General features: G+C 40.6%; 1 protein-coding gene across 5 annotated transcripts in view; it reads left to right on the forward strand.

Moving 5' to 3' along the window:
* CACNA2D3 (calcium voltage-gated channel auxiliary subunit alpha2delta 3) overlaps positions 1-12368 on the forward strand; it is a 931957-nt gene extending 919589 nt beyond the window's left edge. For 3 of the 5 annotated variants that reach the window (XM_045384857.3, XM_045384858.3, XM_074032504.1), the window contains 3 exons: positions 11273-11385; positions 11607-11689; positions 11953-12368. In XM_045384857.3, coding sequence (XP_045240792.1) covers positions 11273-11385; positions 11607-11689; positions 11953-12045 — 289 coding nt within the window. In that variant the 3' untranslated portion in view covers positions 12046-12368. Of the gene's footprint in view, positions 1-11272; positions 11386-11560; positions 11690-11952 lie in introns of all 5 variants that reach the window. The other 2 variants (XR_006695842.3, XR_010585145.2) reach the window with 2 other exon arrangements.
* The last annotated feature ends 1693 nt before the right edge of the window (positions 12369-14061 follow it).

Below are 14061 nucleotides of genomic sequence, written 5' to 3' on the forward strand. Positions count from 1 at the left end.
AACTATTTGTTTTCTTATTTGTTTCATTTATGGCTTCTTAATGTGTGTGACCTCTGCCTCCCAACTGACATTTACAGAAGCCTCTCGTTGGATCTCACTTTTAAGTGCCCTAGAAGGTAACTCTTCCATTTGTTTTCCTGGGTTACCAAAAGAGAATTTTCTATACACTCCAAAGCTTACAGTTTTGAGACTATCCTTTATGTAGCCTAGAGTGCTGGTGTCTGTCCTAGTCATTTCCAGTGTAGCAGTACAAGGATGGCAAAATCGCTGTGAGCATTTAATTCCACACGCATACAGAAGGCTGTGGATTTTATGTGGGTGATACGGGTACCTACACCATGTCATGGGAGAATGGAGGAGGACATACTTCCCTTTGAGAATGAGGGCTTCGCGGAGAAAGTGACATTTAATAAAACTTTTAGAACTGAATTGGGGTTCTCCAGAGGTGTGGGAGGAGGTGGCTTCAACAATCAGAGGCTTTGCTGGTCCCTGAACCAGCGGCATCAGCATTGCCTAGTAGAAGGTGAGAAGCAGAATCATGGGCCCTACCCTAGACCCACTGAACAGAAACTGGTATTTCAGCAAGATTCTCAGGTCATCCATAAGCATTCTCAGCTTGAGAAGCACAATTCTAGACCAGTCAGTCTTAGCCTTGAAGGACGTTGGAATCACTCCAGAAGCTTAAAGAAAAAAAAATACATATATATATATATACACACACACACACATATATATATATATACACACACGCATGCCTTGGTCCTTCTTGCAGGGATTCCAATATAATTTATTTTAGGTGTGGCCATCAGTAGAAAAAAAATGCAAAATGAAACAAAACAAAATGCTCTTCAGGTGATTCCAGCGAGCAACCAAGGTAAGAATTAGAGCTCCATCTGGGTCTCAGCACTGTGAGAGAAGCAACATGGTGCACTCAGGGGCTCGTGGGTATGTCAGCAGCATGGATGTTGGACAGGAAGGTGGCTTTGGGGTTGAGATGGTTGAACACATCAGGCTGGAGAGAGAGCCAGGTAGAACATAAAGGGCTTGTTTGCTTCACTCAATGCAGACCATCGGGTAGATGACAGGGGCTGTAGAAAGGTATAAAAAGAGAGATAGGGTGTCAGCCTTGCACTTGGGAAGGACCACTTCAAGAATGGGTCATGGCAAGGAGACCGGCTGGAAGATAAACCTAACATTTTGTGGATTAGCAGGGTTGGCTTCATAATTGGCCAGGCCAAGTGCAAATAAAAGTGTGGGCTGCTTGTTTAGAAAGCAAGAAAAATGTGTTCTTAAAGGTATGAAAGGTTACAACTTTTCCTTCTTTCTGTGGTCTCTCTTGACTGCTCATGATATTTTTTAATTTGCCATTTTAATATTGTGCTCCTTCAGACACAGGGCTGCTCATTGGCCAAGTGCTTAAGGAGTCCTGCCCAGTTACCTGACAGGGTGTGCGGCTCAGCGGCCACAGAGCTTCTCCCTCCCACTAGCCACAGGACGGAGGTGCCGTGTCCTGGCTGGAGGAAGGGACTGAATCTCCCTTTGCCAGGGGCTCGCTGTCCTTACTCATGCGGGACAGCCAGTCCCCAAGAGATTTCAATCTTTGCATCAGATACCAAATATACTTGGGTACCTGGATCAGGGTGGGCAGGAGGTTTGCCCCTGCTAAGTCACCCACTGAGCATGCTGTGGCACTGCCAGTCACTCCCAAGCCTTGACCCTCTGCATGCCTGGCCCAGGCCCAGCCAGGTGCAGGTGAGGTGAGGGGCAGGGCTCTAGTTGCTGGGCTGAGTGCAGGAGAGGAATAGGTAGCTGGGAACACCCTGGGGAGATGAAGGAGAGTGTAACTGTATATGAGCAAAGGCTCAACCACCCCCTCCTCACAGCCCTCCTCTCTCTAATCCTATGCATGCCCCATTGGCCTCTGGACTTCACTTATATAATACAAATTCAGAGATAAAATTGAGAATTTTAAGAGAGCCATGCCTGCAGAACACTCAACTCCAAGTGACCAGCCCTTCTGATAGTAGGCCCCTCTGCAACTACAGTAGTTGCACCCATAAAGCTGGTCCTGTAGGATGGAGATGGAAGGATGGATTTGAGAGACATTAAGGACATAGTCAAACCAGGGCATGGCAATGTTCAGGGAGGAACATGTTGAGAGTTCATTGGAGATCTCTGGCTGTATGACTGCATAGAGGGTGACACCATTAAGATATATAGGGAAACGGGAGAAATGATTATGGGAATGGGGACAGGGGCAAGCTTTAGGGACCGGAGAGCACTTCCTTTGTTCCAACAGAGAATCATCTGTCTTTTCTCTGATTTAATTGCATAGGCTGGCACTTTTAGAACAAGAATAAATAACAGAGGAAAGTGAGCCTCCTTGCCTTCTTCTGACTCTAATTAGCCTGCTCTGAGTGTTCTATCCTAAGCATGATGCTAAATTTGATTCACAAATGGGTGCTTTCTTCTGTTCTTTTAAGAATTTTTTTCAGGGATGGGTTTTGTGTCCAGTGTCTTTTAGGCACCTATTGAACAGATCCCACAGCACTGGCTGTTTTCCAAGGCTGTATAGGGTGTCTTACATTAATAGATTTTCCGGAATGTGAACTGGATGTCAAGTGGGGATTTTTTGTAGTCCCAGATTTAGGGGAGGACAAGGTGACACTATGTGCCACAAGTTCTAGAGTTGGCTGGCACTAATTTAGAGTTGGAAATCCTCCCCCAACCCCCTGCTCCCACTCCAAGCTCATTTGGGTTAGAACATGGGCCTGCCTTTTGTCTACCATGTGAACACTGATCAGGGCATATCCAACAAGAATTTCAGTATTCATGGAAAGAGGTATTTCCCTCCACCAGGTACTTTTACCCTTAGGCATGGGTTATGATCCTGTGGTCCCAGCTCCTCAGGAGACAGAGTGGGAAGGATTGCTTGAGCCCAGGAATTCAAGGCTGCAGTGAGCTATGATCACACCACTACACTCCAGCCTAGACGACAGAGCAAGACCATGTTGAAAGAAAGAAGAGAGAAAGAGAGAGAGAGGAAGAGGGAGGGAGAGGGAGAGAGAGAGGGAGAGGAAGAAGGAAGGGAAGGGAAGGGAAGGAAAGGAAAGAGAAGAAAGAAAAAAAAGAACTGTTTCATGTTTCTATTTTTATTAAGCTGGGACCACTCAATAATCTTGTTCATTTGCATTTCTAGGCCAATCCTCACTGCAGCATGCTATATTGCTTTTTCAGTGTCCTGCTGAAGTTTAGTTACTACATTTCATTTAAGATCATTGCATCGATAATCAAAAGGAGAAATTATTTGTGTATTTCTCTTCCTGTCCACCTCCCTCCTACTGTCTCATAATATGACTATCAAGTTATGCTAGAACACATACAAAATAATTAAGTTTTCCTTTGAATTTAAACAGTCACCAAATATTTGCTCTCAACTTATGGGCCCGGGCCCATGTAGGGAAATGTGGTGCTTGCTGGGGCAGGGCCACTGGGGGATAGGGCCAGTTTCCACCTCCAAAGAGAACAGGATCCTGATGGAGAGCCACAGTCACGTGCCCCATCCAGCTGGGGAATAGAACACTATGAACAGGGCAGTGCCAAATTCATTAGCTCCCTGGGACTGACTCATTGGCTTTCATTTTATCTTTGGATAAAATCTGGAGAATCTATATAAAGGGTAAAAATCTATAAAGGGTGAAATACATCAGTCTAGGGTCAAAACGTTTTAAGATTCTATCCTGACCAAATATTTTTCAAGCCACAGTTTTGTACCCATTTAATGAAAGGCAAGCCAAACAAGCTCTCCACATGTGCAATCCTGTGGTCCTCGGGGGATCTTATCCCTGCGTTCCTCCCCATCCTGCCTGCTTGTTCGGAGGGAGTACGAGGGAGGCATGGTGATCACTTTCATCATTTGGTCAGGAAAGCCCCTCTAGGAAGATAGTGTGCGGCAAATACTCTGTCTTGTCGGGGGAGGCTGTCTTGAAATCGCATCATCTTTTTCCCTCCAGTTCTTTCTCGGTCTGTAGTGAATGGGAAAGGGAGGACTGGATTATTTCAGTTCTGGCAATGGATACATCAAAATTGCTTCCCTCTCCCAACTCCCTTTCCCTCGAGGACCTAATTTATTTCACGCATTTTGACCTATCCCTGCTTAGAAACAACCGCTGTGATTCTCTGCTGAGGCATTTCCCTCCTCGCCTTTTTTGGCCCCCAGGCAAACCCACCAGGCCACAGCCCCTCTGACTATGATGTCAGCCTGGCTGCTGGGCCCAGCTGGATGGAGGTGTGTTTTATGAAGTTCAACCCTGCACCCTGGGCCATAAATACACATTGTACACATAAATGTACAGCTAACATTGCCCAGGCCCCTCCGAAGCACCATGTTAATAAGCAGACAGTAAGTCTTTAAAATATGGAAAAGTAGTTAATCTTTCCGCTGGCAAATCTTTTGTAGGGGGTGGCTTTTCTCCTCTCAGTGTAGCTGCTTGCAGGGCTTTTCAACTCCTAGGATTTGGGAAAGAAAGAAGGAAAGTTGGTTGTGGGGCTTTAAAAACAATATCTTGCATTTGCTGTCATTAAGCATCTGCAGTGAGGGATCACTCTGGGTCTGTCCTCAAGGAGTTTGAGCTCTAATCATTCCAGCACGAGACAGACAGTCTGCTGCCTGTGGCAGAAGAACCGCACTAGCCTGGGCTCTGGAGGGCTGCAGCTTTGGGCTTGAACCTCTGCTCTGCCCCAGTTACTCTAGGTACTTAGTTTTTTGTTTCCCCATCTGTAAAATGGGCATAATTTTGTCTTATTCGTATAGCTGTGGTAAGAGTTTACTTATCCTCGTTGAGTTTCAGTTTTCTCTTTTGTAAAATGGGCTTGACCCTCACAGTTCACTTTATAATTGTTTTAAGAAGACATTAATACATTCTCCTGGTAGAGAACTTCAGGGTACAAATGGAGTTCAAGTCTCCCTTGACAGTTACTCCCTGTCACGGTCCTTTCTTCAGAGGTAACCACTGTTGCTGGTGTGGTGTGTAACCTTCCTGACCTTTATTTATACATCCATGCATTAGTTAGATAGATAGGTAGACAGACAGACAGACAGACAGATAGATAGATAGATAGATAGATAGATAGATAGATAGATAGATAGACAGACAGACAGACACACATATAAAGAATTTATAGAAATGTGTCTTTTTTTTGTACTCACTTTATGTATAAATGCCAAGTACTTACCAGGCAAGTAATCCTAGAGGTTACAAAACAAAAAGGCTTACCAAAAAATTAAGATGCTCAAATCCCTTGGCTGAGTGAATTCATTTAAAGCATATGGCTAGAAGCAAGGGGAAAGAGGGCAGAAGACCTCCCTCCCCGTATCCTGTGTTATGCACTGTTCCTCTGTTCTCCTCTTCTCTCTCCCATCTTCCCTTCCTTTCCCTTCCCTTGTCTCCACCCTCTCCTGCTCTCTTTCCCACTGATGGTGTAGCGAGGAGGACCACACTTGAGAGTTCTCAGTCTGGAACAGGGCCTCAGCAGGCAGAAGGTGCTTGCAGCCAACACACACTTGCCTTATTGGAGAGGTGCAAGGGCAAGTGTGTAGCTTGCCTGTAACCTCCTGAGGCAAGTGATCACCATGCCTCCCTCGTACTCCCTCCGAACAAGCAGGCAGGATGGGGAGGAACGCAGGGATAAGATCCCCCGATAAGAGCCACAACATTTATCTGTGTGTCTCAGGCAGAGAATGGATGTTGCCAGTGAGTTAATTTAAGGATGACCCAGGAGAGAGCTATCAACCTAGAGATGACAAGGTCTGTGCCTTAAGAATTGAGTGCATTTAATTTTACGTGGTCCTTCCCTTCCTTCTTCTCTATAGGAAGACACTTCATATGTTCTTCCTTTACTATTTCTGTTCAACTTGCATACGCTCTACTTGTTGAGTCCATTTACTCTAATCTAACATGAGTCATGGGTCACTTATGTGCTATCTATACCTAATACATCTTATAAGTTTTATCCGTCTCATTTATTTTTCTTGTTTCTCTGTAGCAGAATTGAATGTTCTTAAATAAATAGTCCTAAATATTCTTTTTTTTTTTTTTTTTGAGACGGAGTCTCGCTCTGTCTCCCAGGCTGGAGTGCAGTGGCCGGATCTCAGCTCACTGCAAGCTCCGCCTCCCGGGTCCATGCCATTCTCCTGCCTCAGCCTCCCGAGTAGCTGGGAGTACAGGCGCCCGCCACCTCACCTGGCTAGTTTTTTTTTGTATTTTTTAGTAGAGACGGGGTTTCACTGTGTTAGCCAGGATGGTCTCGATCTCCTGACCTCATGATCCACCCGTCTCGGCCTCCCAAAGTGCTGGGATTACAGGCTTGAGCCACCGCGCCCGGCCTAAATATTCTTAAATACTCGTACTTTATGTATAGTTTTACATTATTTTCCCACTCACCATCTTGGGTCTCCTTTCATGACAGTAAACAGATCCTCTTTACCCTGTCACCTGGTGCCAAGAAGACCACCGAGTGGACATATTCTTGCTTATTCAATCATTGCCCCAGTGTTGGACATTTAGGTGGGGTTTTTTTGTTTGTTTGTTTTTGATTTTTTGTTTGTTTGTGTTTGCTTTTTTTCCATTTCAGTGAACATTGCTACCAAGAGCATCTACATGACTTCTTGGGTTCTGAACAAGAGTTTATTTTAATGAGAAGTAAAACTACAGAGAAAATAGGGTATAAAAGATTTCCACTATAATAATAACAAATTGTCCTCATAGTAGCTATAAAAGTTCACTTTCCCACCCATGGTATAGAACAGTATTCATTTCTTCAGACTTTCTCCATTATTTGATATTATCGTAGATTTTAATTTTTACCTATGTCCTAATCAAATCATTACTTTCACTTACACTTCTCTAATTTTTAGTGAGATTGAACCCCCTTTTACCTATTTGTTACTCATCTGTGTTTCCTCTTCTATGAATTGTCTCACGAATTTCGATATTGAGTATGGCAAGCAGCTGCCCTTCCCTTTTTTATAAAATCCAATTTTTTATAATTGTCCAGACTATTCTCCATATTTACTCTTCTGAAAGAATCTTAGAATCACGTTCTCAAATTCCATTAAAAAACCTATTGACATTTTTATTGAAATTGCTTTGAATTAAAAAGTTAATTAAGAGAGAAATGACATATTTAAAGTATGAGTGTTCCTTTCCACCACCATTGTACTTCCCTCCAATTTTTAGCTTGTGTTTTTATGTTCCTCAGTAAATTTGCATCATTTTCTTCATAAAGGCGTATGTTTTACTCGATTTATTCTTGGGCATTTTATAGTGATTATTGATACTATCAATGGTTCTTTATTTCACAAATATTTTTCATTGGTTATTGCCAGTGTCAGGCTGTGGTTTTATATGCTGATTATGTAACTAGCCAGCTTGCTGAGTTCTTTTATTAGTTCTAATAGTTGGTCAGTGGGTTCATGTGGGTTTTCTATGAACACAGCAATATCTGTTCTTTGGGTGATTGGGTCGAATTCACCTGGGGGTAGATTCTCAATGAACATTTCAGTTTTGTTCATGGCAATTGGTCTGCTCATGATTTTTATAGCTTGGCCAAATGTAGATAATTTATGCTTTATCCCCAAAGGCGTGTTTCCTCTAAGTTCTCAGATTGTTTACAATGCTATACAGAATAGTCACCAAAAAAATGTTTAAAATGCTCCCGTATCTTTCAGGTTATAATGATACTTTGTGACTTAATTTCTTGATCAGGAGTGCCAAAGTTGATTTCTGTCAGTAAGCTTTTAAACCAGAGTTTGATTCTGTTGGTTATCTTCACAGTTTAATTTTTATTTTATTCTTCTGCCTTTATCATTTCAAGTTCTGTCATTGATTCAACAAATATTTACTGAGAAGTTGCTCTGTCCCAGGCACAACTGTAGGTGCTAGAGGTAACTAATAACCTCAGGCAGTTAGATGCAGCCTTGTTACTTTGGAAACTACAGTCTTTTATGAGGGGCAGACAGTAAACAAGAAAGGAGAAAGATACAGAAGGAAAGTTTTGAGGTCATTGGTGTCCTTGGCAAGAACTGATTCAGTTGGAGTGGTGAGGACTACAACCTTGTTGGAATACAATTTGTGAAGGAGGGAGAGGTATGAAGAGAGAGAGTTGGGGGGAGAGAGAGAAGGATTATAGATCATTATTTTTAGGACTTATGGTATAAAGAAAGATAGAGAAACGGGATGGTCGCAGGAGGGAGGGTTAAGAGACAGTTTTGTTTTTCCTGAGCTGGGAGATGTGACAGCATGTTTGCCAGCCTCCAGGAAGGGCTAGTAGATGAGGGAAACTATTTGTGCAACCGTCACTTATCTCTTCTTTTCCACCAGTCACATCCTTGAAGAAGCCTGAGAGATAGGCTTTGCAGAGGGACATTAATACTCAATCCAGTGGACAAGAAGGAAGACAATGTATAGGGCACAGGTGCAGGTTTATCTTCTTATTTTTCCAGCTTCTTGATTTGAAAACTTAGTCAAATATTTGCAACCTTTATTTTTTCTGATGAAAATGTCTAAGATTATACCGCACAAATTTGAATCTGGGCTATTATCAAATCTCAAGGATTGATGAAAGGTATTTTTTAACTTTTAATTTTCACTGTTTATATCATTTTGGTATTAATTTCTAATTGTACTCTACCATAAAAGAAGAATGTATAATCAATACTATAGGTTCTTTGGAATGTGTTGCATTTCCCTGTGTTTGAAAATAATTTATATTCTGTGTTGTTTATATCTGAAGAGTTTTGGGTCCATATTTTTAATAGATCATGCTTTCAGAAATCCCTTTTGTTATTTCTTTCGGTTTGTATACTACTATCATTATGTGAATAAATAATCATGTTTTATCTTGTTAGTGGATTATAATTCTTTTCGGTATGAACTGTTTTATTTATTACATTGTAATGATTTTTTACTCTGAATATTTGTATATTACTACTAAACCTGAACTTGTTTCTTTTTTGTTAGCATATTTTTGATATATTTTCCCCTCCTCCTATGTCATTCTGTTTTAGGAGTGTTTGTGGCAAACAGCATAATATTTGTAAACCCAATTTAAGAGTCTTTGCTTTTAATATGTGAATCTAACAACCTCACAGTTATTGTGATTGGTAATAATTTTAGGTTTATACTGGCAGTCATGTGTGTGTAGGGGGGTGTTTAATTTCTCATGCTATCCAGATTTATCAGGTTTTAAATACTTTTAAATATTTTTTCAATGATTATTCCTAATTTGAAAATATAATTTTCTATAAATGTCTACGGAGATTTAGAATCTATTTTTCTCTGGACATGACATACCTTTGACTCTCTTTTTTCCTCAAAACTTTAAATATATTACTCTGTTTCTTCATCTTCAGTACTCCCACTGAGAAACTGGTTTTATTCTCATTCTAAGTAATTTGTTTCTAGGGAAGCTTTTAGGATTGGTCTGTATCTTTGAGGATAGGAAGTTTTTTACTCATGTTTCAGTGGGCCCATTCATTGAAAAGAATTGGATTTGTTTTTTCAGTGCAAAAAATATTTTCTCCCTTTGGATCTTTTATGTCATATTTTCATCTCTTCTCCTTTATTGTTCATCTGGCAGACACACTTGGCTTAATCTTCTAGTCAGCCATTTGTTCTTCTGAGTGTTTTGTGATCTTGGTTTTGTGGTTTTCTTTGAGACTCTATTAACCTGCCACCTCCAAGGTAGAAATTATGGGCTCTCTGAAGAGAGATATCTCAGGTAGACTATATTTATGTTGATGGGCAAAATCCATTCAGAAGAGGCCAATTGCTGGAGTAACATCCTTGCATAGGCGAGAGTCTAGTGTTAAAGAGGGAAGATAAAGCAGATATAGATATAGATAGATATAGATATAGATGGAATGAATTAGCAAAACAGTCAGCAAGATTGAATATTTCTCTGAAGCCAGATGTAGTTCTAGACAAGAGTGGGAAGGGCAGAGAGTAGGTGTCCCAGTGTGGATAGTGGTTAAGGCATTGAGGAAACATCTTTGCACAGTGGCAAGCCCTGTTCCCTACTACAGATGAAGAAAATAAACATAACTGTGTGATATTAGATGGGCATTGGGCATTTATAGAAAAGAAGTCAATTGTGTTGCAGTCTCAGAGGCATTCATGGATCATTCAACATAGGAGGTGACAACAGGTTTAAAAAGGGGGAGTTCCTTTCCCTTCTTTATAACGTCCCATAAAGCAGAAGAACTTTTCTTCATTGCATGATTTTAGTTCACCATGGTGATATACTCAAAAGAATGGAACAAATTTATTGCAAGAAAGGCAAATGAAGATAAAACCTTTGGAGAGACTGACAATTTTGTTAATGTCCATTTGTTAAGTTAAAAATCTATTAAACTGAATTTAATGAAATATTATGAAAAGTTATGTGATAGGGGTTATAAGCATGGAGTTAAAATTATTTAGCTAATCTGTTGGTTCTGGAAGAATATGAGATTTTGATCCCTCATTTGTTCCTCCAAAAAGTCAGTATTGTTTTGTGTTAAAGGATTATTTTATAGTGTCTTTGTCACTTCACCACGTTGGGCAGTGTGAGAAGGAGGCACTGCCAAGCTTGCTTAAGTTGGACTAACTATACTGATGGATCAGAAGGTCAGAGCAGCTATACAGCCTTGGTTCTTACAGAACTTGTGCTCTGGGAAGTGTGGGACCTCATAAATGACTAGCATTAATCTCATTCTAAACACTGTTCCTGTATACTGGGCAGCCATCGTGCAAAGCAGTATAAGGAAGGCTCTAAGAAGTTCACTACCTCCTTTGCCATTGGTATGACATAGTTTCACTCTATCCTTGGGGGAAGGAGGAGAGAAAATGCCACTTAGAGGAACATCAAATGTAACTTGGGGTAATGTTTAGGCTCTGGGAGAAGGAGATTAGTCTTTGAAAGTCTCACCTCTTAAACTTTGGGAACAGGTGATTCAGCCAACTGTGACTCTTGTGTTTTGTACATACAGCATTTCAGTCTTTCCAAGGTGAGTTGTATGAGCTGCATGTCATTATAGCTATTGTTTTCCTAGTGAAGCTAGGTATTTATAAGTGAAGAGCCTCATGGAGAAAGGTAACATTAGTAGTAAAACAGTCTCCAAAATTGGCTTTACAAAATATGGTAGTTGCTACCACCCAGGAGAGAAGTCTTCCTCATGACTCTTTAATTGACGGATAGTAAATGAGTGTCTCACTACCTCTTGTTCCAACAGGTCCTTTGTCATCCAGCAAATCCCAAGCAGCAACCTGTTCATGGTGGTGGTGGACAGCAGCTGCCTCTGTGAATCTGTGGCCCCCATCACCATGGCGCCCATTGAAATCAGGTATATCCTTTTGTGTGCAGGTCCAGTCACTACCACGGAAACCAGTAAGGGGGATCAATAGTAAGGAAACCTGGGGGAGAAATATTAGAGAAGGAAAATTACATCCTTTCCACTGTTGGAGAGAGAGAGAGTAGTTAAGAGAGTTGTCATTACCAAGTTTTGACCTCTGAAATGCAGAGTAGAAAAAAGCAATCCTTGGAAACATGCCTTAACTACAGTCAACATAATGAATCCCTTAAGTGTGAACGTCTAAAGGCCCAGAAGATCAGAAGGCGCCCGGAATCTTGTCATGGCTTCCATCCTGAGGTAAGTCTGAGAACTGTTCCTGTTTCCTTTTCCCATCAGAATCACCATGAGAGTCTCACACTGGTCAAAGAACTACAGCTGAAAAGTTTACTCATGAGAAAATAATCCTTTTCAGTAAACTGAATCCGCACATCATCTAGGTCCCAGAAGAGTTTGTTCTTACATTAGAGATGGGAGAGAGGTCTGGGGAATCCACATGGTTGGAAAGTTGAAGGTGTCCTGGAGTCCATTTGCGTCTAACCAACCCCTGCCTTTCCCTGTAGGAGAATGCAAGGGAGTGTGGGGGTGCGCCGAGTCTCCGGGCCCAGACAGTCCTTCTTCTGCTCCCTCTGCTTTTGATGCTCTTCTCAAGGTGACACTGACTGAGATGTTCTCTTGGCATGCTAAATCATGGATAAACTGTGAACCAAAATATGGTGCAACATACGAGACATGAATATAGTCCAACCATCAGCATCTCCTCATGATTTTAAACTGTGCGTGATATAAACTCTTAAGATATGTTGACAAAAAGTTATCTTTTTACTTTGCCAGTCATGCAAATGTGAGTTTGCCACATGATAATCACCCTTCATCAGAAATGGGACTGCAAGTGATAGGCAGTGTCCCTTCTGCTTGAAACCTATTGAAACCAATTTAAAACTGTGTACTTTTTAAATAAAGTATATGAAAATCATAATCTCCATGTTTGGATTTGATCATCACTTTATTGCTAAGAATACCAACTGAAAACAATGCATGGGAAAAAGGTCCCCATTCTAGAAACCAGGAAATGATGGCTGTTGGCAGAGCCTTTGTTCTAAAGCAGATTCTAGGCACATATTTAACAATTGTTTAGATGCTTCACTCTCAGTTATAAAAATATTTATAGAAGTAAATCAAAATATCATCTACATGGGACGAGTTTATTACATAGAACCCTGAATTTTGTTGAACTAAACTTCAATGAAAATCATAATTTGGATGCGAACACAAGCTTTCATCATATTCAAGTGGTGAATTATTTGGGAATAGAAATAAGTCATAAATCCTAGGAATTTGGTCTGAGGAGACTTGAAGGAGGAAAAGAACAATGATTATAAATTTGGCTTCTGGCTTTCCCCATAAACAAGATATGAAATTAGATCTCAAGTATTATAAGAGATGAAACTACCCAGACATGTAAGCATTTCTAAACACTGGCTCTTGACCCAAAGAAAACAGATTTCATTGGATCATTGTTACTAAATAAAGTGGAATAATTTCCATGCCTAGGCAGAGTAGAGAATGCCTTACTTTATAGGACAGACATCTAAAAGTTATCCAGAGAATCCTACTTAAACTCTTTTAAAAAGGGGCACATTATCCTCTTGATAGTTTAGAAAAACTGATGTCACTGTACTGCTTTATACTAAAAGGATTCCACAACATTGTTGTAACTTTTAAAATTACTATGCCTCCAGTGCTGTTTGTTCTCAACGTAACAATACTGTAACAGGCAAACTTGCCAAACTTTCAACAGCCATGGGGCTATAGACAGTTGATATTATTCACTCTGTGCACTTGGTAAATGAATAAATTCATTTGTTGCTCATACAAATATAAAGATATATTACATTTACACTGATATATTGATATCAGATAAGGAGCCACAATTTATTAAACTGGAATGATAAGACTCTAAACCCATAAAGTCACAAGTATAAAGACATTCTATTTATGCTTGAGGTGATGGCCAGAGGAAAATTGCGCTTAATACTAAGAAAGATGAATTTATCACAGATCTAGGTGATTTATAGAAAAATTTAGGTGATTTTAAAAAAGAGCAAGTTAGGGGATTTATAAGAGAGAAATCATATTCTAATTAAATTTTAACAAAAATAACATCACATAGCCTATGATTCCCCATTACAGTTCTTAAAAACTGGCAACAATAAGTCAAGCATATTATGATATAATGCTCATAATTTAATGCAAATGATGCAAAATACGTGTAATATAATTGCGTATAATTCCACTCCCAGTCTCATTTTAAACGATGGAGTAACATCATTTTTGTTAAACTGTTTATGGCATAAATATAGCATCCTTGAGTCACACTGTGCCTCATGCCCTTATCAGGGATTACATTCGTGTAACTGACCCACCAGGCACCTCTGTTTGCTGTTCTCACAAGAGCTCCAAGCAACTGGACATTCTATTTATCTACTTGGAACTTGAATAATTTTCTCCAACTTAATGTGTCCTAAGCACAACTCATGATCTCCCTCCATGAAACTTTTTTCTTCCCACTGACTCAACTCCAACCACAAACCTTGGGGCCACCCTATTTGCGCTTTCCCCCACAGCCCGCCTTGCATCAAGTCTCATGAGCTCCGCCCTTCAAACACCAA

This window comes from Macaca fascicularis, chromosome 2 (assembly GCF_037993035.2).
Source record: "Macaca fascicularis isolate 582-1 chromosome 2, T2T-MFA8v1.1".
In the NCBI taxonomy this organism is placed as follows: Eukaryota; Metazoa; Chordata; class Mammalia; order Primates; family Cercopithecidae; genus Macaca; species Macaca fascicularis.